This window comes from Anser brachyrhynchus, assembly GCF_964034855.1.
Source record: "Anser brachyrhynchus genome assembly, chromosome: 3".
NCBI lineage: Eukaryota > Metazoa > Chordata > Aves > Anseriformes > Anatidae > Anser > Anser brachyrhynchus.
Window position 1 is genome coordinate 77,198,208 of NC_137696.1, and position 22,916 is coordinate 77,221,123.

At 38.9% G+C, this 22,916-nt stretch overlaps 1 protein-coding gene across 1 annotated transcript in view; it reads right to left on the minus strand.

The window, feature by feature from the left end:
* The window catches only part of LOC308193664 (uncharacterized protein), a 92,913-nt gene that overhangs the window by 68,062 nt on the left and 1,935 nt on the right, over nt 1–22,916 (minus strand). Inside the window, 14 exon segments of the mRNA XM_080588597.1 lie at nt 1,353–1,545; nt 5,513–5,716; nt 5,822–5,957; nt 6,219–6,328; nt 9,349–9,510; nt 11,278–11,379; nt 11,687–11,839; nt 12,890–13,047; nt 15,652–15,760; nt 16,393–16,587; nt 18,218–18,331; nt 18,963–19,073; nt 19,294–19,366; nt 20,756–20,983. Coding sequence (XP_080444723.1) covers nt 1,353–1,545; nt 5,513–5,716; nt 5,822–5,957; nt 6,219–6,328; nt 9,349–9,510; nt 11,278–11,379; nt 11,687–11,839; nt 12,890–13,047; nt 15,652–15,760; nt 16,393–16,587; nt 18,218–18,331; nt 18,963–19,073; nt 19,294–19,366; nt 20,756–20,907 — 1,972 coding nt within the window. The 5' untranslated portion in view covers nt 20,908–20,983.

Consider the following 22,916-nt stretch of genomic DNA (forward strand, 5'->3'; position numbering starts at 1 on the left):
AAAGAGACCATGACAAAAGGTCCTAGCTTCCTAAGAAGTTAGGACAGGCTGTACATTACTAGAGGATAACAAAGTGACCTAAAACCATAGGAACTGCTATATCAGACTACCAGAGTACCCTACCTCGTTCAGTAGTCTGTCTCCTGTAATGACAGAATCACAGAATAGTTGAGGTTGGAAGTGATCTCTTGGGATCATCTAGCCCACACCCTGCCCCAAGCAAGGTCAGGTAGAGCAGGTTACCCGGGACAGCGTCCAGATGGGTTTTGAATATCACCACAGATTTCACAACCCATCTTGGCAACTATAGTAGTGTTTGACCACCTTTACATTAAAAAAGCGTTTTCTTGTGTTCAGATGGAATTTCATATGTTTTAATTTGTGCCCATTGCCTCTTGTTCTGTCACCGGGCACCGCTGGGAAGAGTCTTGCTCTCTCTTCTTCATTCCTTATCTTTTTTTTTATACACTTGATGAGATCCTTCCTGAACCTTCTCCAGGACAAACAGTCCCAACTCTCTCATACAAAAAAGTGCTCCAGAAGAAGGCCCACAGTGAGGACCTTCAGGGACTCCAAAGAAGGTCCTAGCAGGCAGTTAGGCATTCACATGTTTGTACAAATACGGGTTTTGGTCATCTTATTCTTTGGCTATGGCCTGCATTGTATGCCCACACATTCAGTTTTGGGGAATCACACTAAAACTCCAAAAATATTATCCATATCCGTATAGAAAGTTATTCCAGTGATTCAATAGTACTTTCTGCAATTCTCTGAATATTATACATGTACGTGCCATTTATTTACTGTTTTCTAATGGCCCTTCCTCCCCCACCCCGTCTTCTAGCTTCTTCCCCCTCACTATTCTAGAAATATGGCCACTCATTTTAGAAATCTGTAATCCAGTTTTATGAACTGAGAAAAGTTCAAAAGTGGTTGGAGGTAAATTTAGTTTTGCAGAAAAGCAATCCAATACATTAATTAGAAGACATTCAGAAACAATTAACATTTTTCTTTGCTGACTTTCTCTGTGCCTTGAAGATGTGCTTGCTTGTTATATTACTTAAATACATCAGTAAATGTCCCTTCTGTGTTATTTTCCCCTCCAGGATGACTTTGATGTCTATTACCCTGAATAAGTGCACAACTTTGACATCAACAATATGTGACATGCAATTCCATGTCTCAGATCTTTATAAAACATTCATCACTTAACTAACAAGGAATATAAAGAAAGGTCCCAAACGTCCAGTCAGAACTTGGTCCTGTAGATATTCAAGAGGTCATAGGATCAGTCTACCTTAAAAACAGCAAACCAAATTAGCTACAGGTCCAAAACACTTGTGATATCTTACTTTTATCTTTCTCAATGTACTGACTGGCCATAAGCAGCATCTGGTTCTCAAGCTCCTTCAGGTCCTCTAAAGCCACGTCATATATGATGTAAGCCCCTCTCTGGTCCTGTGTGTGAATATATCCATCTTCACGAGTGTGAAAGTCATCATGGTTTTCCACCTCTGCAAACTCCATGAACTGAGTGCTATGCACCTATGTGTGAAAAATACCCAGAGACACAGAGATACAAGCAGTCAGTTCTACAAGGATTGCACTTCTGTATGATCTGCATATCTAACAGTGGACCAGGCCTAGTAACATGGTATTTTGTCATTAACAAAGAACAATAAAATAAAATATTGCTGAAATATTTTTTTCCTGGTAACACCTACACCGTGATTTCATTCATACTATAATGGTGTAACACAAACTGTATGAAATTTCTATTGTGTCTAGTTTTTCCTTCAGGCATGTAAATCCACAAAAAGCACCAAGGAGGCATCAAAACTGGAAGATAAGCTCTTGACCTGGGGTACAACTTCTTCTCTTTTGTATAATTTAGCTCAAATTTGGCAAAAGAAGTCTTAAATTCTGCCGTTCAAATATGAAGTCAACACATTTTGTAAAGCCTTCTTGGGTAATAACACTGGCAAGATTTAGAGATAAGCTCAAACACGAAAAGACTTTAGCACTAATTAAAAGGAATGGCCATTGACTGATGTCCCAAATTGCTCTAAGGTCAGAAGTTGTTCAACAGAATAGTTTAAGAGTGAGTTGTTAAGTGAGCTGAAAAGCTCAACACTTTCCTAAAAAACATCAGTGTTTTTAAAAGACAGTCATCTCTGTGTGCAGTGAGTCACTACTAACTTGGTAACGCCCCAGGCAAGAATTCAGTTCCACAGTCAGTAGAAGTGGCACATTAGGTTTCAGAATATTCTGTCTCTTCACTAAGAGTGCCACAAAGGCAATTACGCACATCTATCTTTAAGTGTATAATTACAGAAATTAATCTCCTTGTGTAAATAAACAGTATATGGGTATAGCAATAGAAACCTTTAAAATGGTTCTTTTAAGAAGACAGCAAATAAATATAAGCTCCTGGTTTTCCACTGTTTGTCTTTATTTCCTTGTTTGTAATGCACCTTTGTCCTCATTTTAGTGCCAAACAATGGTGCACAATATATTGGCACTTCCTCCTTTCATTGGCTTTGCTAACATTTGCCTTTACAAAATCCGCAATGCTACCCAAACTATCTGCTATCACCTGGATGTGTTAAAATTCCATTTTAACAAAGGACAGAGAAAAGGAAAAGGTATTTGCTTTAGTCATGGCAAACTTAGCCAGTCAAAAGTAATTGTGCTGGGAAGTACAGCTTGCCAGCTTCACAGATCTACGTTGAATCAGAATTCACTCTTTACCATAAAGGTAATGAGGGAGCCCTGCAAAACATACACGTAATTTGAACATAATCTTGGATCAGCCTGGTCAGAGATTCCTTTCCTTTTTTTGATACAGTGTTCTGCACTCTCTGTTCTTTCCTTGTTCTTCCAAATGGACTATTTGTTTCACCACTCTTAGTGACAGGCTGAAGAATTTGTTAGAGGTTAAGTCAAAGCCCTTTGCAGAAGAATTAAATTTTACTTGGTTTAGGTGGATAACTGAGCAAGTACTGGTCCAACTTCCCCATAGAAGGCAGAGGGGTTTTCAAATATCCTCATGGAGAACACTCATTGAAATGGCTAACCTTTCAACCTCTTGAATTTTTTCAATGATTCCTGCTCTGTACCATTACAAAAAATCTTGATTAATGACAACTGCATTCTGCAGAAGGGGCATGTGACTACAAAACTGGGGAGTTCTCACAAAACAAAACCAAAAAAAAAAAAAAAGGTTTTCTCCCTGCAGTGTTTGTTGTGAGAGACATATTCAAAGACTACCATGCCTTTTTAAAGACATCTTATTCCATAAAAACATTAATACCCAGCTGTATGTGTATAGAAACAAATCAAGCAACTGGATATTTATGTGAGATTTTTTGCCTGCAGGTTTTGATTTTCCTCCTGTAACTCTGCTCAGGTTTACTGAGGCTTAGCAAATCCCTTTTGGGTTATAAAATAACACTCATGCTCCTACATATATTTTATCTATTTTCTTCCAAGTTGAATCTCAGCAGGGGACAGAATGAGTTTTATTTTAATGTAATGCATTGTTTGCAGGGCCTTCTGTCATTGAAACTAGCATTGCTGATGACCTCCATCCAAAGCAGTCTGCTATTGAGGGTGCAAAACTGCTTCAGACTCTCAGTTTCAAACGTATTTTGTGCTGAGCCATCATAATGGCTCAGATTACAATTTGAAAGGATCCATAACACAATTTTGGACATAAATTAGATGTTGAAAGTATTTAAAAAACAGTGCCATACGGTCCTGGTTTTATAGCATGCATCAGAGAGTATGTCAGATAGGTCTCAATTAGTTTGCCAGGAAAATGGCTCTATTATTGTTTCAGTTCTTGGGAGACAGTCTGTGCAGTATATTAAAATGAAAAAAAAAAGAAAATTACATTAGAAACTGTTGTTAAGGAAATACTGTTGTTCATGCTTTTAAATTCATTGCCAATTAAACTGTAATAGGATTAGTAAATATTTATCTAGGCTCTAGTTGAAGTTCAAGCATATATATCCATATCTATGTATTACTCTAGGGGAAAGAGAGGCCATGGTGAAACGACGCCTCCCTCACTGCTAGGGGCTCTTTGAAGTATCTCACAGATAATCACCAGAACAGTGAGTGCTTAGATAGAAGGTCAGGATTGATCTTTGCATCATTTCTCCCACTTTGCAACAGGAAAAAGGGAATGAAAATAAAGATGGATTATGCACAGTTCTTCCAGAATCAGAAGAACAGTTTGTCACAATGCCTGCTTCCAGGAAAACCGAGTTCTCCACTGGAAAGAATAATTTTTTAATTACTTTTTCTGACCTGAAAATTTGAAGATGCTGGGCCAGCCCATCCAATATTGATTAAATGGAAAACCACAATTTTCTAGTTCCAAGTACCTTTCCATTTAGGAAGTTAAGTGGTTGGGTTTTTAAAGATGTTTAAAGGATAAAAGTGTCCATATTAGAAATAAAACTAAAGATACTTTAAAAGTATCAGTAACTTCATCTCCTCCCCAAACATTTTATTTCTAAAGAGGTTTAGACTTCTATCATGTTTAGAGACAGGAAGGTTTTTTGGGGGCAGGGTGGGATTGTTTTTTGTTTGTTTTTTTAAGGCTTAATGTAAGAAAAAACGTGGGCAGGAAACCTACTTCCTTTTTAGTTATAGCCATAATTCCTCCACGAAGTAGCAATGTGTTTGTTTCTATGCATTTCTAAAGCAAAAACAAGCAAACAAGTCTACAGCAAAGTGCTGAAGAAGTAAAGTGCTGTAGTGCTTCTTTAGGATTTTTATGAGAATTTTGAGCTGAGTGTTAGGTAGCAGAGATGAAAAGAAATTTTACAGCTCAAAAGACAACACATTTTATCACATCAAACCACTAATATCAGCATGATATATTCATTCTGTTTGGTATATTTTACAAAAAACGTGGGGAAACCAAAGCTTGATAACTTGATAAAGCTTAGGAATTTAATTGAAATTATTTTTTCCAGTCTGTGAAGGTCAGTGTGTTAATTTTAGCAGTTCAACCACATACTCTCATCTGACGTTTAAAACAATAAACCCTAAACTGTACCTACATCTAAATAAATCATTTCCTTAGATCACAAAATGCCTCCGATTTCTCAGAACATCTACTCTGTGTAAAAATCCCACTTTATAAAGGTCTTACTTTAAGCAAGCCAGCAGCACCAGTCTAAGTTAATGGTTATCTGGCCAGCGTTACTGACACCGTAGTACTGCATGCCTGAAGTTTCTCATAGGTTTGTTACAGACTGCAGGCAGATAGAGGTACGAAGTCCATAAATGCAAGACACATGGTTTTGAGGAACAAGTTACACTGAATCCCTCAGGTGACTCAGCAATTTATCACAACACAGTTTGCATGGAAGCAGAAGGTGAGATTAAGACACTTCAGCTGACGCACATGCTTTGGAAGACTTACAGCTAGGTCTGCCAGCCTTAAGGTCTACTTAGGGCTAGGTCCGCTAGGCTTAAGGCTGGGCTGACTACTCACCTTGTAGTCAGCTGGCGTGTAGTGAATATAGGGTTGAGAGCGCAGACCACCAGAAACACCAGTACCTCCTTTGGCAGCATTGACCCAGGAGGTGTCTTCTGCGCTGGGAATTAGATGACCAGCCTTGAATGAGAGGCCTGAGGTACTGATGGTCAGGCTTCTCTCCACAGACCTGAAATAGTTCAGGATCCCCAGGCATACTCGCTGAAATGAACCAGAACAACACACAGTTGTGTCTGCAGTTGGATGACAGCCCCCATTGTAACAATACAGCAACTTTGATCCATGCAGATTTTTTTTTTTTCCTACCTTTAGCTCTCGGAGCCTCAGGTGACGTAGGAGAAGAAAGGACAGGTAGGTTCCTCTTGTCACCACATGCTCCTTGTTGGCAATTGTTGTTCCTTCTTCCAATCCTAGCAGCTGCAAGGTGCTCATATAACTATACCTTTTTCCAGACAGAAAAAAACGTAATTATGTTTTTCCTACTCAAGGAGATTTCTAAACATTTTTAAAGTAAAGACTTTTGCTATGTCTGTTGTCTAAGAGTATGCCACTACCTCTGGGACTCACTGTCATGGAAACCTACAGTTTGGAATAATGAAGAAGAGAAGGATGGCACTACTGCTTCCATCAGAGAAATATTGGCTGACATTTTTCTTCCTTCAGGTTTTATGAAATGCATACATATACACAAGAACATTTTTACCCTCTTTCGCTCCTCTTTCTGTAGGATCCTGGGGGCTTACTGGAGCTGGTGTTTTCTACATCCTCCTCACCGTGAGCCACAGCTGTGTGATCATCCTCAGTACTTAGTTCCTAGTTACAACACACGCTGTTAAAGACTGCTTTGGTAAGTATGCTTATGTTTATCACTTAACAGCTTTATGCATAAGATTTATTAAAAAAGGAAAGGAACTGCCATACAGGAACAAATTCATAATCCATCCAGCTGTGAAATTATGGTGGCATAGAAGTACTCAATATTTGATTGCTTTCCAGTCCTTAGTGTTTTATCCTTATAAAATCCCTGGGCTGTATGAAAGAACTATCCCTATTTTAAAGACAAGACAGCAGCAAGGGTCAAATCAAGGAACTCTTCCAAAAAAGTTCAGAAAATCCGTTTCATCAAAACCTCAACCCAACTATGGTTAGTTACATGTTTGACCTACTAATCTTTCTGTCTTTTCCCTTCCAGTAAAAAATGATTTCTGGGCTCCAGTAGACAATAGGCTGAGGTTGGGGCAAAGTCATAGTGTGGCAACAAAGAAGTAACATCAGACGAGGCTGTGGAAAAGTTTTACTGTGATGTGTACAAAACATCTCCACCACAGTCATATACTAAAAACCATAGTTAACATTCTGTAAAATTAAAAACAATCTTTGTTGTTTGTTTTTTGCCCCCTCACTCCTTTCCAGCACACTCAACAATGCAGTATGAACAGTAGCAGAAGGGCAGCAAACAGGAAAGTATGTATACTTGTCTTGTTATCAACTCCAAGGCTTTCTCACATGAATCAGGAGTTACTCCACCAACATCAGTGAAATTAAATTGGCATTAGTACCAGCGTAAGTGAGAAGATTGCTATGAGTCACACAATATTTATTAATTGTGGAACATTATGGGCAGTGATTTACTAGGCGCCATCCAATTAATTTCAGCAAATACTCAAGTTCACTAGAAAAATTTGTCCTCTTAACCCACTTCTCTATCCCAATTTATTTTACTACTTCATTTGAACTTGGATGGCGTAAGTTGGAATACTTTTCAGTGTGCTAAGGATTTTATAATATTGATTCTGGCACTGTTTTTTTCTGGTTATCAAAAATCATATTAATATTCACAAGTATTAATTCACAAATTGGTACTTTTAAAAAGGCACACGTACAAGCAACACAAATGAACTCCAGACTTGGTTGACTGTTATATAAATTTGCAAATTGACATGAGTATGTTACCTCCAAAAATTCCTTCAAGGCAAACAAATCATGAGAAACTGTCAAACACTGATTCCATTTTTTTTTATAAGCCCTGCAATGATAGATTATCTGTTAACCGATTTTTCTGTTCTTGTCTTTCTCCCAACTATGACCATCCTCGTTCATCCTGTTCCTGTTGATTCCAATGTCTACTTTCTTAAATTTTAGAAATACTAGGTCCTTCAATCACTATTATTTAAAGTAACGTGAGCTTAAATAGAATTATAATAGTTTTGTGAATCAACAGCAGTATTTTTGCATCTCTATTAAATATCAGTGAAATTATTTGAACTAAGCATGAGATGAAGCATGTCCACTTGAAATTTCCACTTTAAAGTGATACAGAAAATGCTGTTTTAAATATGCCAGTGAACAGACTAAGAAGCCTGATGCCATATATTTGGGTAAAAGTTGAATTTTGTTTTTAAAAACACTGGGACCCACATAGTGCTTTTCTTGTGGAATATCCTAAGTTTAGCGCCTTGCTATACCATCATGACCAGGCTGATTTCAAAATTAGGTTTTTAATTAACCTAATGCTACCGAGATCAGTCATGTCCCTTGCAAAAGTACTCTTTCCCAGTCCAGTCATGGAGTCAGTGTACTTGTCAGGAGAGGTACAGTGCAAATTTATTTTTTCCTTTTTTTAATTAATCATTATGTATTTTGCATTAGTCAGCCTAATGTTTTGTTTTGTGGTTTTTTTTTCATTTCTTTTCTGAAGTTTCATTAAGTAATCAAATATTTCCTGTATCCTGGGTTAAAGTCAGCCTGAGGTAAGAAGAATTGCATGTTTTTGCATGTGGGGAGCTTTTCCTCACAAAAATATGTGGGTTTATTTTTATACACAGAGTTGGTAGCAGACTTGGAGCAGATTCATCAGCAGGAAGGAGGGAATGAGGAGAGACTAAGTGATGTCTTTCTGCCTCTGCTCCCTTTCCCCTGCTTCTATATCACCCACTGCCCTGCTTGATCCTGACCACAAGCAGGGGTGCAGGACCTTCTATTTGACATTGGGGCTGCATCCAGCTCCAGTAGCCAAGACTTTTCCTCTTAAAATAAACAAACAGTGGAGCAAGGAGATTATTCAGCCCTTTCTTAATTTGCCCAGGGCCCACTGTTGCAGGCAACCTGGCACTGCTATAGTGAGCCAAATGAAGCATTTGACTGGAGATACAGGAACTTCTGATATTTAAAACTTCTGTATGTAATGCTTTTACTTTCGTTAAAGCAGCAGCTGTGAATGACTTCTGAATCAGAAGGGTGATAAACAGGTAATCAAAGTCCATCAAAGGAATACCTTCTGATTCAGACAATAAGTAACAGAGTTTGAGTATGCCATATAAGAAATGCCACAAATTTCCCAGATACCAGAGAGGCAGACCCTACTTCTTATTCACTATGCTGTCAGTTAGGCCATTTGTCTTTTTTTCTTCCCCCTCCCCGAAACCTGAAGATCTCTCAGAACTTCTTTTCTTACAGCTACTGAACCTCCTCAAGGCCATGCCCACAAATTCCACTTCCTCCTTGAAAAGAGGAACTTGTTCTCTTGCAGGTGTGAGAACAGGTCCCTACACAAAGCAGATATCTGCTATCAGATTCACAGGTGCTCAGCTGCTGGATGGCCTCCAGCAACTGCTACACAGCCCCTAGTGAGCTCCAGGGAAGAGAGGGCATCACGTATGTAGTTTGGACAAGCAACCATACATTGCAGCTGGGCAGATCTTGTCTAGCAAGTAAAAGGAGACTGAATTTTGAAAAAGGGAAACTTATCAGTTAGAAGAGCCCCCTATCGGAACTGACAAATTTTTGCTAGACATGTTCATTGACTATTATTCATTCTTTCCTCTTCCAAGTACCTGGTGATGCTCAGTGAAGGCATAGACTTCCTTCCAGATATGATCGTAACTCGGCTGTCCTGAGGCATGAGAAGTGGCAGAACTTGACTGCAAAGCATGTGGTTTGAGCACCACTGCTGCATGATTCTGGAGACCCTCCATCACCCTCTCCATGTCCGAGACCTTTAGACAAACCACATCAAATACAGAGGAAAGATTCATACGGCAAACAAGTCAGCATGCCAGAAAGCGAGTCAGTCAATTCAGAGCATCTAGTGAGGGAGCACAGCATTGCCCATTGCTGCTTCGCCTTTATTTGGGAAAGCTGTCTGCTGCCCACTCTCTGGGGTGAAAATATAGAAATGGACTTGTCTGTCATTGCATACTGAAGGAATGCACCAGACAGTAAAGGATACAGAAGCACTTTTTTTCTTACTGAGATTTGTGGAGGGGTGGGACTCTTGGGTAATTCCTCTCTCTTTTGCTGTTACTCCTCATCTTTAAGGAGGTATGTATATTTCTTGACCAAAACCAAAAATACAATATTTGCTGAGCAAACCACTATGGGAAAAGCAAGGAGAATGATGCTTTTCTTCATTGTCTCAGTGAGCTGAAAAGCCATTTTTTACTTTTGTTAGTGGTGATGACTGCTTTTGCCCAAGCTTTCCAGAGAAATTATACGCTGTGGCAAGATCTGAAAGAATGGTTTCTTTGTGAAATATCTGGCATGGTGAAAGGGTCTGAAAACAGGAGTCACAAAAGGAAGCTTATTTTAGTCCTAAATTAAAGAAAAAAGCTACAGTAAATACCTAATCTTGTACTGCCAAAAACACGGTAAATAAAACTTGTCATGGTACAAAAGGTAATTTTTGAAAAATATATCTGATCTTGCAGGACTTTTTCATCACTTGTTTCAAACATATAATTTGAAGAACATAGTCATGCCTAAGCAATGAAATGAGAGGCAGTAATCTCACCATCTGATTGCCAGATCGGTTTTGTATTCTGAGATACTTATACAGACCCAGTCCTATAGTACTAGCTCACCATCTTAAGTGTATTAATTCTCCTCATCCTTTAAGAGGCAGAGAACACCTGTTACACCAGTTTTACAGATGAGGATGCCAGACACATGAAAATGTCACAGGAAAAATGTGGTAAGACTCCAGTAAGCCCTGCAGTCCCTCCATGCATTTGCAGCAGGTGTGAAGGAGCACAGCTTATTGGGCACACACAAGTCAGCCCTTCAGCCTTACAGGGTACATTCAGTAAACATGATTTAATTAGGACAAATGAATATTACTCTTTACAGTTGAAAGTGATTTGCAAGACAATGATGTGAAGTGTTACAGGTCCCTAAAACCCACTGTGGATGCAAAGCAGGCCTGATCTGCGCAATGTGCTGGAGGGCAGGCAGCATAGATGGAATTGGGCTACCCTGCAGGACATGTCCAAAATGGCCAGAAACGGCAATATATCACCAGAATCAAGAGAGCCTGTGAAGCTCAGTTACCTCTCCGTAGGTCACAAGCAGTCTGTGTTGTGCCTTGCCAAGTTTTAGACTTATGCCTCACTATAGGAGCATCTCCCTTGTCTTTTGACCACAGGCCTGAACCTTGGTCAAATGAAAAAAGAAAAATGAAAACAAAAACAAGCTGTTCTGAGCAATTCCTTTGACACTTTTGACACAAATTCTGGGGCTGACTTGACCTGACTTAGGTGAACTTCAGAGCTTTTGAATATTTATGCAAGCGTTCTAGCTGCATTTTGAAACCACTGAACTGAGAAAGAGGGGAAAAGAAATCTCTCTATAGCACCTTAGTAATGCATCTTTAATGAATTTAGGCACATACAGATGATACACAAACCTGAGGCAACCTTTCTCTAGATATTCAATTTCCCTGGAAGTGTACAATAAATAAAATAACTTTAAATGAGAAGTTATATTACCTCTACAAATTTTGAATGAAGGTCCATCATCTTATCCACTTTTCTCCATTGTTTTAGTTTTATCAAAAGCTTTTGCTGCCAGGGATCTACTTTAGGCTTAATCTGGTTGACATAAAAATAACCACATAATTCATGAATATCACTACATGTTTTTGGGATAAGAGGCAATATTTAGTAAGGAAAGTACAATATGTTCACTTTTACGTTTTTATTTTTAACAGACATGAACAGGGGCTCTTGACTATGCAGAGGTATAGGAGGTACTTAGGACCTGAAGCATTCGAAGATCATCATTCTATTTGTCAAAAAAAAAAAAAAAAAAAAAGAATTTACTTCTTTTGGTGCATCCTGAAGACTGGTTAAGACATTTTACTAAAACAATTAGAAAAGGAAAGTTCCTCACGATTACCTTTAAAAAGGGAACCCAATTGGCTCTCTTCTTCAAAGCCCTGGTTGGATCTAACATGCCCCATTTATCTGATCTGGAAGCCTCTGCGTCATAAACTGGAAATGTTCTCATCGTCTGCTGTTTGCAGAAGACGCTTCTAAATTTTTTGACAACCTGAAGTATAAAAGGAGATGGCACAGTTATAAATTTCACAAGCAGCATATTAAATTCTATAAAAAGTAATAATGCATATAATCAGCTGAAACAAAATAAATAACTGGAATGGTCAAGAGACAAAGGAGACATTTTGGTTCTGTTTTTTTCTTTCCTTTCCAGCAGGCAAAATGAAACTCCCTGCTATTAACTCCAGAGCCTCCAAAAAGAAGACTAGGATTTTCAAAAACACTTACTGTCTTCTAGTCAAAGTCAATGGTAAATCCATCATCATCAACTCTGGTAGGAATAGCATTCACCAAGAGGAGGTTCTTTGAAAATCCTGTTCAGAAATGAATAAACCACCACTGGCCTACAGTGAAGGTAATTCGCATTATTTCCTAGCCTGTACTTATCTTGGGTAGTTCAGTGATTTCACCAGGGCAAGTCAAATTTGATGGCAGACTTACAGACCAGTTTATGTAACCAAACCTCTGCCCTTTTCATCTGTACCACCAGCTCTACTACAGGCCATGGTTTGTAAGACAAGACACGTATTTAAAAGCAATGTTATTTATGTTTCACAGGTATACATCTCTTTTGGGCCCTGAACACAAAGTGGAGGTTTGGGGTTGGTTTTGCCTAGTAGGTGACAGAACAGATGAACACCAGGTTTCCTGCTGATAACCCCTAACTGTGGCAGCTTGGCGAAGTCCCGCGTGATGGTGTGCAGAAGCCGACCTCTAGTGGAAGTACCACAGCTCTGGGATACACAACACAAGGGCAGGAAAACTCGAGAAAAACACACAAAAGGCATGAGTGAGAGATGGGAGAGCAAAAGGTACAGACTCAGAGCAATAACACTGAAAATACAAATTCTGCAGAACTGTCAGCGTTTGCCACAACTTAATGGGAAGGATCCAGGCTTTTCTGCCACTTCCCATCAAGAACAAAAGTGACCATAACCTTATTTTTCCATGACACAAAACACTGACGTAATAAAAGGAACTTCCTTCCATACTTTTAAAGACTTTTTTTCCCCCTAAGTATCAAGAAATGCATTTCAGTTACCAGTGAAAAGAGCTCCATCTCATTAGCTGGGTTCTTGAGATCCTCAAGGTTGTAGTCAATACCAAAGTGAGCCATCAGAAGCTGGAGCTGGGGTCTCAGCTCCTCGGTTTCAGTGCTGTGCTGTGGCAAGGACACTGGATGCACTTTGTGGCAGGATTCTGCAAAAAGCCATAATCAGACCAGCTGGAGAAAACTGACATTTTAAGCAACATGACTGCAAAGAGTACTGTCACTGCCCTTTGCTTTGCATCCACCAATGATCTAATTTCCTTTTTCCAAACTGAAGCAGATATATGCCAGAGAAAGAAGGAGGGAGGGAAAAGCCCACACTCATACGGATTTTTATTTTTGTTTTGCTTTTAGGAAAGGGCCTTCTACCATAACCTGAAAGTCTAACAGCTGTTGCAGGTCAGGTCACCTCCATGGTCCTTGGAGGAGTGCCTATCTTCTAGCATGGAAAGGATGCCAACTAACAAATCCTACTGCCTGAACAAAGAGTCATAGCTCAGGGGCGTACAGCATTCTTCTCACACACAGACACCTCCCAAATCTTCACATGCCACAAGAACTTCAAGTATGTTACTATTTTAGGGTTATCACTCCTCCAGTATCTGATACTGGCATGATGCTGTTATCAAAAACTTCTGAAACAAGGGTGTACTAGGGATGGCTGAGTGGCCCGGTATCCGTGTTGAAGAGTCTTGTCTGCAGCATAGCACCCATTTTTAGAAAAACTGAAATGTTTTCTCCTCCTTTACCTTGTCTCAGGTTTGCTCAAGGCTTTGGTATTCCTTCACCTTTTATCAGACAAAACTACTGTGTTCCTGTATATTTTGTCATCTTTTCATCTCTTTGAGAAGTAAGTTTAACTCTGTCTTTTATGTAGAATCTTACAGTTTGCCCTGTGACACCACCTTCCTCTACAGAAAGATTACCACTATTTCAACTGCCTGGTTTCTGTCTCAGGCCAAGCCATAACAAACTGCAGCTCTGTATCTGCTACTTCTTTTCCAAAGAATTTTGAAAGTCTGAAAAAATGCCAACTCATTCTCCTTTACCCAATACTGATGGGTACTGCTGATACACACAATGATTCTAATAGGTAAGTTACTGTTTGCTAAAGTTCAGCAAAACTCTTGGGGTTTAGTGGAACTACACGTAATCTAATTTATTATCTCATTGTTTCAGCAATAAAGGGCCATCTGCTCTTCTGTTCCATGCTTTACTTCGTCTTTGTTTTTAATGTCTTGTTTAATCATTCTGTTGTTTCATCTGTGAAACTCAGATCTAGCGAGGAGATGAATGAAGCTTATGATGGTAATATGATACTTTGCCTCCAATATTAGATAACTAAATACTGAAGATCAAAATGAGCTAGATCACTTCTGAGTTGCTTTTTAAATACCAGTAAGCATCTGTTTCTCAGCAAAATGAATGGCTCACATGAACCCTGTAACATATTGGAGGTCTTGTGCCCTTCTCCATGCATTATTAGCCCACCATATGTGGGATCATGGCTTATCCCTCCCTCTCCTATCCCACTCGTGAGATAAATGTGGCCTGTCTGAGGGGCTTCATCAGGGAAGAAGGGTTTAACTCTCCTCTCCCTGTGCCTTAACGCTGGTAGTGCTGCTCTCCAGGTGCAGTGCTGCCATGCCATGCCTGGGACCCCTCTGGGACTACAGAGAGAAAGAGTGCTGCACCAGCAAGGCCAGTTAGACCAGTCTGAGATTAGGTAGACAGCTAACTAAGAGCTAAAGGCCCTGTATCTTTCCCAGGTAAATGTGTACTCTCCTTAGCACTGTTCTTCATCTCTTCCCTTACTAAACTGTTTTCCACCAAGTGTCACTCACAGGGCAGTGTCATTCCAGGCCAGAGTTGTGGCCCGCTCCCCCTCGCAGGCCCACAGGCACACACCTTGTGGTAGAAGTTTTCAGTGGAGAAAGGGAAGGGGGAGGACAAGTCCCAGCCCCCTTTTGTTCCTCCATCCCAGGCAGTCCACTTTCCGACTGCAGGCATAAACCCTGCCTCACCCCCAGGAGAGAGGCAGGGGCTGTGCTTTTCCAGAGACAGTCCCGTGGGCTCCTACAGTGCAACACCATTCCCACTCTGTAAAAGCACAGGTTAAATTATAGGGTTTAAACACTCTGCAACAGGAATGCTGTCGGGCTAAGTACCATTCACGTGGGTAATTCCACATAAGCAACATCACTCCCTTCCTTCAAAAGGAAAGAGAACTTGAAAATAACCACAAGGAGATTTTTCTAGAGATAGTTCAGTATGGGTCTGAGAACAATAGCTCTCTTTTCTTAGTTTCTCCAGAAACTGGCCACCCACTGAAATATTTTAAATAATATCTTTGCAGAAAGTTGGAAGGCTGAGTTTCAGGGTTTGGCATAATCAGGACAACATCCTGGATTCTCCACTGAGCTGATCCCACAAGTATTCTTCTGAACTGCCTGTTTCTGCAGCCCAGTGCACTGCGAGGCCACAGCAGCAACCGCCACAGATTTAGGGCTCCACACTTTGGAATTTGGACACCAGATTTCCAGGATTCTTGCTGAATTTAAAAGCCATGCTCCAAATTTCTCAAGCATATAAACCAAGGACAACATTCAGTATATCCCACATTTGCACTGTTGACCTTTCTTAAAGAACATACATAAACAAACGCATTATCCGTAGGACTTTTAAAGGAAAGCTGATCATTTCTCACCATTTCTTAAAACTCTTGAAGAGGAAAACATTAATATTCAAAATACCTGAATTCGTGTCAAAAGCACTTAATTTGTCCCAGTTGCCTGGGATCATATCAGGACATTTCTCATCAACCACATTCAGTCTATGAGAAGCAGGTAAATGCTGGAGAATCTGGATTTAAAAACATATTTGTTGTTATTCTAAGTCAGTTAGAAGGCATACAACTATTCAATGGCAAATTTAGTAATAAAACACAAAAGTGAAAAAAACAATTATCCATTCTGTATAATTATAGAAGTTCATTCACTGTCAATGACTTGTAGCACTAATAAAATCATTAAAGAAACTAGATAAAATAAGGATGTATTCAGATTTGTCTTCAAAAAGCAACACTTAAACAAATACTCCTCAAATCTACTAACTATTCATCAAGATGACTCAACCGTTTCATAACATTCTGCTCTATCAAAACTGCATCACAGTAACAATATGGAAAAAAGCCTCTCAAGCTTTCTCCTTCTCATTCTAGATCTCCTTAAAGCCAAGAAGCCCAAAGCTGTTTACCCTGCAGTCAGAAAACTCATTATTCCACTTACAACAATGACAAAGCTGAATTTAGGTGTTTTCTTTCCAGCAAAATCAATATGCTAGAAGAACTGAAAGTCATATGTATGGAGTTTGGCTCAGTACCTTCAAACCTCTAGATTTTTTACATTGAATTTTTATCTTCCTGAGTTTACTTTTTTACCCAAGATAAGAACATTGTGTAATTATGTTTTCACTGCTCAAAATGTTTGTCTTACCTGGAGAAAACGGTGAATGCCCTTCAGAGAGTGTAAGTGGCACACTAACCACTGCGTGTAAATCATCAGATCTTCCTGTGTCACCACATTCACTGGATTTTTCTTTCCTGTCAGGAAATTCTCCCTTGCAGCTGAAAGCCTTGCAGCCCTCTGAACTGCATCATTGTATTCCTCCATGATGTAACTAACTCGCTGCTATTTAGGAATATAGAAGAGACACTATCATTTTTGCACTTGTGCATCTTCTCTTATTAGCTAGAAGACCATTGCATTCCGTAAGAAGTCTCAGTTTGAGAGTAATCTCTAAGGCTTATTTCCTTCCTAAATGCTTCAGAATGGTATTTCCAATGAGGAAAAGTGAATTTCAGTCTAAACAGTATATCTCTCTAAGCAGCGAATACTGACTATAAGCAGACAGCTCAGAGTATATTAAGTCATGAAAATGTGAATGCAAACAGATTGATAATAATGTTGAAGAACATGTAGGGATCCTTTCACATGTTTTCTCCATTTAAATAGGCCAGACTCTTCAAGTAGCACCAGAAAAGGTGAGACTTCACATACAAGTGCCCTACTCACTCAATATGTTCCTTTAAAAGACTGGGAAAAATTGCAATTTTTTTAAAAGCCCATCTTGCTGAGGTTGTGAGAGAGCTTCCCATTAGGGAATGGCTCATCTAGATGCTCATCTATGCTGGTTAGAGGCAGCCTGGAACTGGCCAAGAACTAGAAATGCACTTTGGCCATTTTCTACTCAGCATTTTCCTTTTTATCAATAATGGCAGAATGAGTTACTTAAGTAGTGTTAACAGCACAGGATCTGGATAAGCATGCACATAGTTTGCCACTTTCCCTGCCTGCACCAGAGAATCAGTTTTCTCTCTTTCCTGGCCTCAGCTCATACATTTCCCAAATAGCAAGTTGCAGTTCTGTTTCTTGTCATTAAGCTCATGTGGGAAAGTGGTGGATCTCTTTACTGTCTTCATTACCAAGCTCTACCACCATGATCCCCAGCAGTCACAACCTCCAGAAAATTCCAACCACCCAAAGAGCAAAAGATTTACTGAGAATACTAGCACGACCGTGCTCAGCAGAAAATAGAGTTGTTGACAACAGAGATGATTTAATAGAAGATTCCATCAACAAGTATGAATTATAACTATAAAGAAGAATAGTTACATAGTGGCAAGGCAGTTATTTAAGCTATTCTGCTTGACATTTATGTGTGTCTGAAGAGGAAAAAACATTTTCACCTGTAAGAGAACTCAGTTTATTTGCAGCAAAAACTGCTTCTCCTGGAAAATTGAAAATATTGAACTGAGAAAAATAACTGCTATTAAAGTAAATAACAATAAAAGCAGAGATAAAAAGTAAAAACCCTCAATCTTCCTAAACTGGACTTGAGATGTTGCTTGGCTACAAGTGCTTATATTTTTCAATAAACCATAACAACTGTAGTTAAATGGGGTTAAATGCCTATTACATACATAATATCCTTGTTTTCCACCTGCTAGTACATAATACGGATGTGATACTCCAGGCAAGTATTGCATTGCTTGAAACCTTATGACTGGATTATATTAGATGTCTTTTTCAACCTAAATGGTTCTATGATTCTATTAAGCCATATAAACAGATGCTACCATAACAGATACCAAAATCTAAATATTAAGAAGTTTTATAAATTACCCTTAACATTAATATATATATATATATATATATATTTTGATGTAAAAACAAAGCCATTGCTAACACTTGCTAGCAATGAAAAACATTGTTTTTCATGAACATCTAAATGTGCTAGAACCTACTTTTTGGACCTTACCTGATAGAGAGGATAAAGCTGCTCAATAACACTGCTGTGCGTACAAAATCTCTTCCATCTAAGCATGTGCAAATATTTACTCTGGACTAGCTGAGTGATTCTGTCTGTAAAAAACTTGAATAAAATCAAAAACAACCAACACATCACACATTAGTAAACAATAGTAGTTTAACATGATAGGAAACTTAAGCAGTATATAGATCATCATGAGCATCAGGCAACAACACCAAAATAATAGTTAATCAGTCAAAGACCCCTGTGCTATTATTATTACTATTAATAATATAAACATTCTGTACATTAATATTATGTTGGGTACTTAAGTTGTCTCAGTGGAAAAAACAACAACAAAACAACAACACTATTATTCTGGGAATGAAAAAAAAAACACTTAGTACAAGGAAAATGGCAGAATTCCATCCACTGGGCCTAAAAATTTGAGCTCCATTTTAAAAGTGAGAATAAAAATATCCCGCAATGCAGACATAATAGAACAGAGCAAAAGCAGCAGGGAAATACATGAACATTGTTCCAGCCCATCTGATCTGGCTGAGATTCCCATTCTTCAAAGAAACAGAATAGAATTCTTTCACATCAGACAAGGAAATGTTTTAAACTGCAAGCACTAATACATTCATGCCTGTTTTCAGGAAGGAGTTGCATACCATTCTTATTTTAAAATCACAGTGCAACCTGCTGGGCTAGAAGAAACCTCCTGGAGCTTTGCAGCAAGCAGAAATCCTACCTGGTGCAGCAGCAAAGGCAAGCTTGCTGCTGTGTACTCCCTTCTCCAGCAGCTCTCTAACTCCCTCTGCATGACATCAGCCTGAATAACAAGGGGTTTTGCCTCGGTCACCTGCAAACAGAGCGTATTTTGAATATATTTCCTGAGTGGTGAATATAGAAAAATACTTAGGCTTTGAATTTAGTTGGGAGCTGTGACAAAGAAATATTACAGGCCCAGACTGTTTCTCATTCCACAAAACATATCACTTTTTCTGAATTTAATTTTCGCTTTTGACTTGGTAAAGAGCAAAGTGACCTATTTTAAGCTAGTGTATGATTTAGCTACCTACCTGTAAGACTTTTTTCAGTATTATCTCCCTTTCTTTTCTGAAATAAGTTACATCCTTTGGAACTGGAACAGAGCTGCAGAGAAAAAGAAAAAGTTCAGTAGAATGTTACATACAAGCCTGTAGAAAGCAAACATTGTTAAGGCCCAGCACAACTCAAACGGTGAGGTCAACAGTAAGCGGGTTTAATGGTATAAGAACCTATACTAAAGCAGCACGATTTATTTAATTAGCAGACATTTTTGGCACACTAATTTCTTCCACCTCCATTTTCTTTACTCAAAGTCTTTAAAAAGTCCATCTGGATGCTTGTCAATTCTATGGGCACATACGACAGCCCAAAATTATGCAGCAGAGTTCCTTGACAAGCATCCTTCATAATTTAACCAGCTTCCTTCCTAAAATGCCTGCATCACAAGAGGCTGAGAAAAGTTCTGGAAGAAAACCATTTAATTTTCATGCATCAACAGACTTGCAGCAAGCATATGTAGCAAATTTTTTATTTAACTGAATAAAAATGAACGCGTGTAAATTTAAAACATAGGTGAAACCTGGACCATTAGAAAACTGCTTCTGAATCTTGGCCAAAAGTAATATATGGGAAATGCCACTGGAACACTTCAGAACCCGAGTGAGGTTGGATTGGGGGGGATTTTGTGATCATCTAGCACTCCATCTGCTCTAAGGCAGGAGAAGTAAATTTGTTGCTTTCAAATATTTGTCTACCTTGTTCTTAAAGGCCTCCAATCATGAATGGTCAGCAACATCCTCGACTAGACATCAGTGTTAATTAAACACTGTATTTGGAAAGTTTGAATTTTAGCCCATGTTTTTCTGTCCTATTCATAAATGAAAACAGAAATGTATTCCCCTTGTTTTAACAACAACTCCCATGTGTCTGAAGATTTATAATTCAGAGTGGAGTGGAGGCAGTAGTCCATCTGCTTTCCTTTCTGTCTCGAGTGTCGTAGTCAAGATTGCTTGATGTCTGTTTTCCTTCAAATATTCTCCAGGTGGCCTACAGCTTTCCTGAAGCCAAACCTGGGTGCACTGTCACAGTTTATATCTCATTATGCCTGAGGAAAGTAAGAGCAGCTGTCTTACTTGTGACCATTTTGTTTAGACATCCCAGCATTATGTTTAAAGCTACTTCCTCTTCACCACAAGAAAGAAATACTTAACATGCTAGGCAGATTTAAAGTTTTGTTTGCAATACGTGACATGAAATGGGATTTAGTTTATGCTCTCACATTCTCTTCATTTCAACTGTAATGGTGGGGTAGACACAATGAAAAACCTTCTTGGTTCCCATGTATGCATTGAAGTCACTAAATTGCATATTTAGACACGTATCTATATTATTAGAAAAAAAAAGAATAAAATAAAAGGAAAAAAAGAGAGAGAGATATACAATGCTTTGTTATAATCTCACTCTCTCCTACATGCCTCAGGAAGTTATCATTACCTGTATGCTCTGCTTGGTGTTCCCTGGAGTACCCCGTTGTCTTCTATTTGTGCCTTCAACTCTGCCAGCTGTGCTGCTAGTTCTCTTTCCAGCTGCTGGACCTTCTCAGCAGAAGAGATCTTGTATACGTCATCCATTTTGTGTATTTCCATTCGGCAGACCAAAAGACAAAGCAGTCGAGAAGAGGAAGCTCCTTTCTCAAGAACAAATCACCTGTGAAATCTGGACCTGGAGAAATGTCTATGTAAGTAGCATAAATTCCCACTCCTATATATTGTTTATATAAAAATATATATATGGATATATAAACAGTATATAACACATAGCATCTTCATTAAAGAACTGTCTATTCAGCATTTCCTTTAACAATCTTTAACAAGAATTTTATTTTAATAGCTGGAACAGAACTGGGTGGAAGGGATTCTTCCCATTTTGAATATTAGCCTGAGGAAAACAGGAAATAATTTTGGGCCAAGATTTTTCAAGCCCCCACCCTAATCCCCCTAACAAATGGTATCTCCTCCTTCCTTCACCCAGTTTATTAAGGACACTCCAGAAACTTTAGGTAGTCAAAAATGAAATTTGATATGTCGAATAAAATATTTTACAAGAAAACAATTGAAACTTTTTTGCTTTAATTATTTTCCAAAACAAAAACCACTGTCATTCAAAATCTATTTTTTTTTTGCTATTTCTCTCACCTGAAACTATTACTTGAGGTTGACCAGAATATAAGGAGTAAAAAAAACTTGCAAGAAATGCCACTTTTTGACAGATGTGCTGCCTGCAAATAATCCCCTTTTACTAAGGTCACTCTGTTCTCATGGGAAACACTTTTTTTTTTTTTTTGAGAATTTCTAAAGTAGCTGTGCTCCCTTCCCCACATCTGGAATTATAGTTATTTACTACCTTGTCAGTTAGATATGTATCAATTAGAAAGCAAAAAAATAGGAGCTGTCTTTTTAAGGAAAAGAAGCAAGTCATTGAAGAAAGATTTGGGTTTTCTTTCTTGGGGGCAAAGGGGAGGAAGAGGCAAGTTCATTTGAAATCAACCACGAAGCAACAATCTGTAGCATCTGTTTCTCAGTGGTCTGCAGAATCTGTTCGGCAGCTGTGGGCATATGGTTTCTCCCTTTTTCTTACACACACAAACAATATAGAGGCTGAATACAGAAGTGTAGGATATACATTATTGCAGATCTTCTTGGTCAACCGTGTCCTAAGGTCTTGGGCAAATTCTTGTCTCTTGTATTGAGACTGGCCTGGTAATAAGAGCTGCAAACTAAGCAACCAAGGAATTGGAGAATTCAGATCTCTGAACTTCACATTCAAGAGAAGATGGTTGTGCTTAAAATAAAAGCAGGGTAAAGAATTTGAAAGAAAGGATGGTGCAGCCAACAAAAAAGTTATCAAGGCAGAGAATGAAAACAGGAAAAGAAACTAGTGCTGGGAAGCCCAGAACTAAAGCAAAAAACACCAGCTAAACTAAACACTGGTAAGGAAAATAAAAAGCAGACAATCCTTCGGCTATATAAATAAGAATGAAGCAAGAGGAAAAAAAAGATGCCACTATGCAGGCAGTGGATTTCAGGTAAAAATCATTCAGATATGGCTGCAAACTAATGGAAATTACTTAGCTCAGGCTATGATATAGAAGATGGAACTAAAGTTGAGTTAGCTGAGGGGGGTGAAGCAGCAGGAATATAAATTACCACTTCTCCAGATAAAGCAAAATTTTTGGCAAAATAGTAAATCTGCCCATAAATAAATTCAACTTGCAGAAAGAACTTGTCTTAAGCATCAGCAAAATACACTTTTATAGTATGAGAACTGGGTACAAATAGTCTGCCTGGTTTCAGGTGCAACTCTATAGGCTTGTGAAAAAATTATAGAGTGAGATAGTATATGGTAGGGAAGGAAAGGACTCCATAAGCCACAAAGACCTGGTAGTATTCTGCCTCTTCCTCAACCACAGAGCACTGAGACCCTGATGTCCTAGTTTCAGGTCATTGAGACCGCTCTTCATGGGAGAGTTACACTGAGGGTGTTTTTGAGAAGGGGACCCACACTTAGGCCAGTGCATGTGAGACTGGCATGAAGACAGGAGGACAAATGGTTGCAAGCTGCGTCATGCATAGGACTCACAACTCATCAGCAGCCC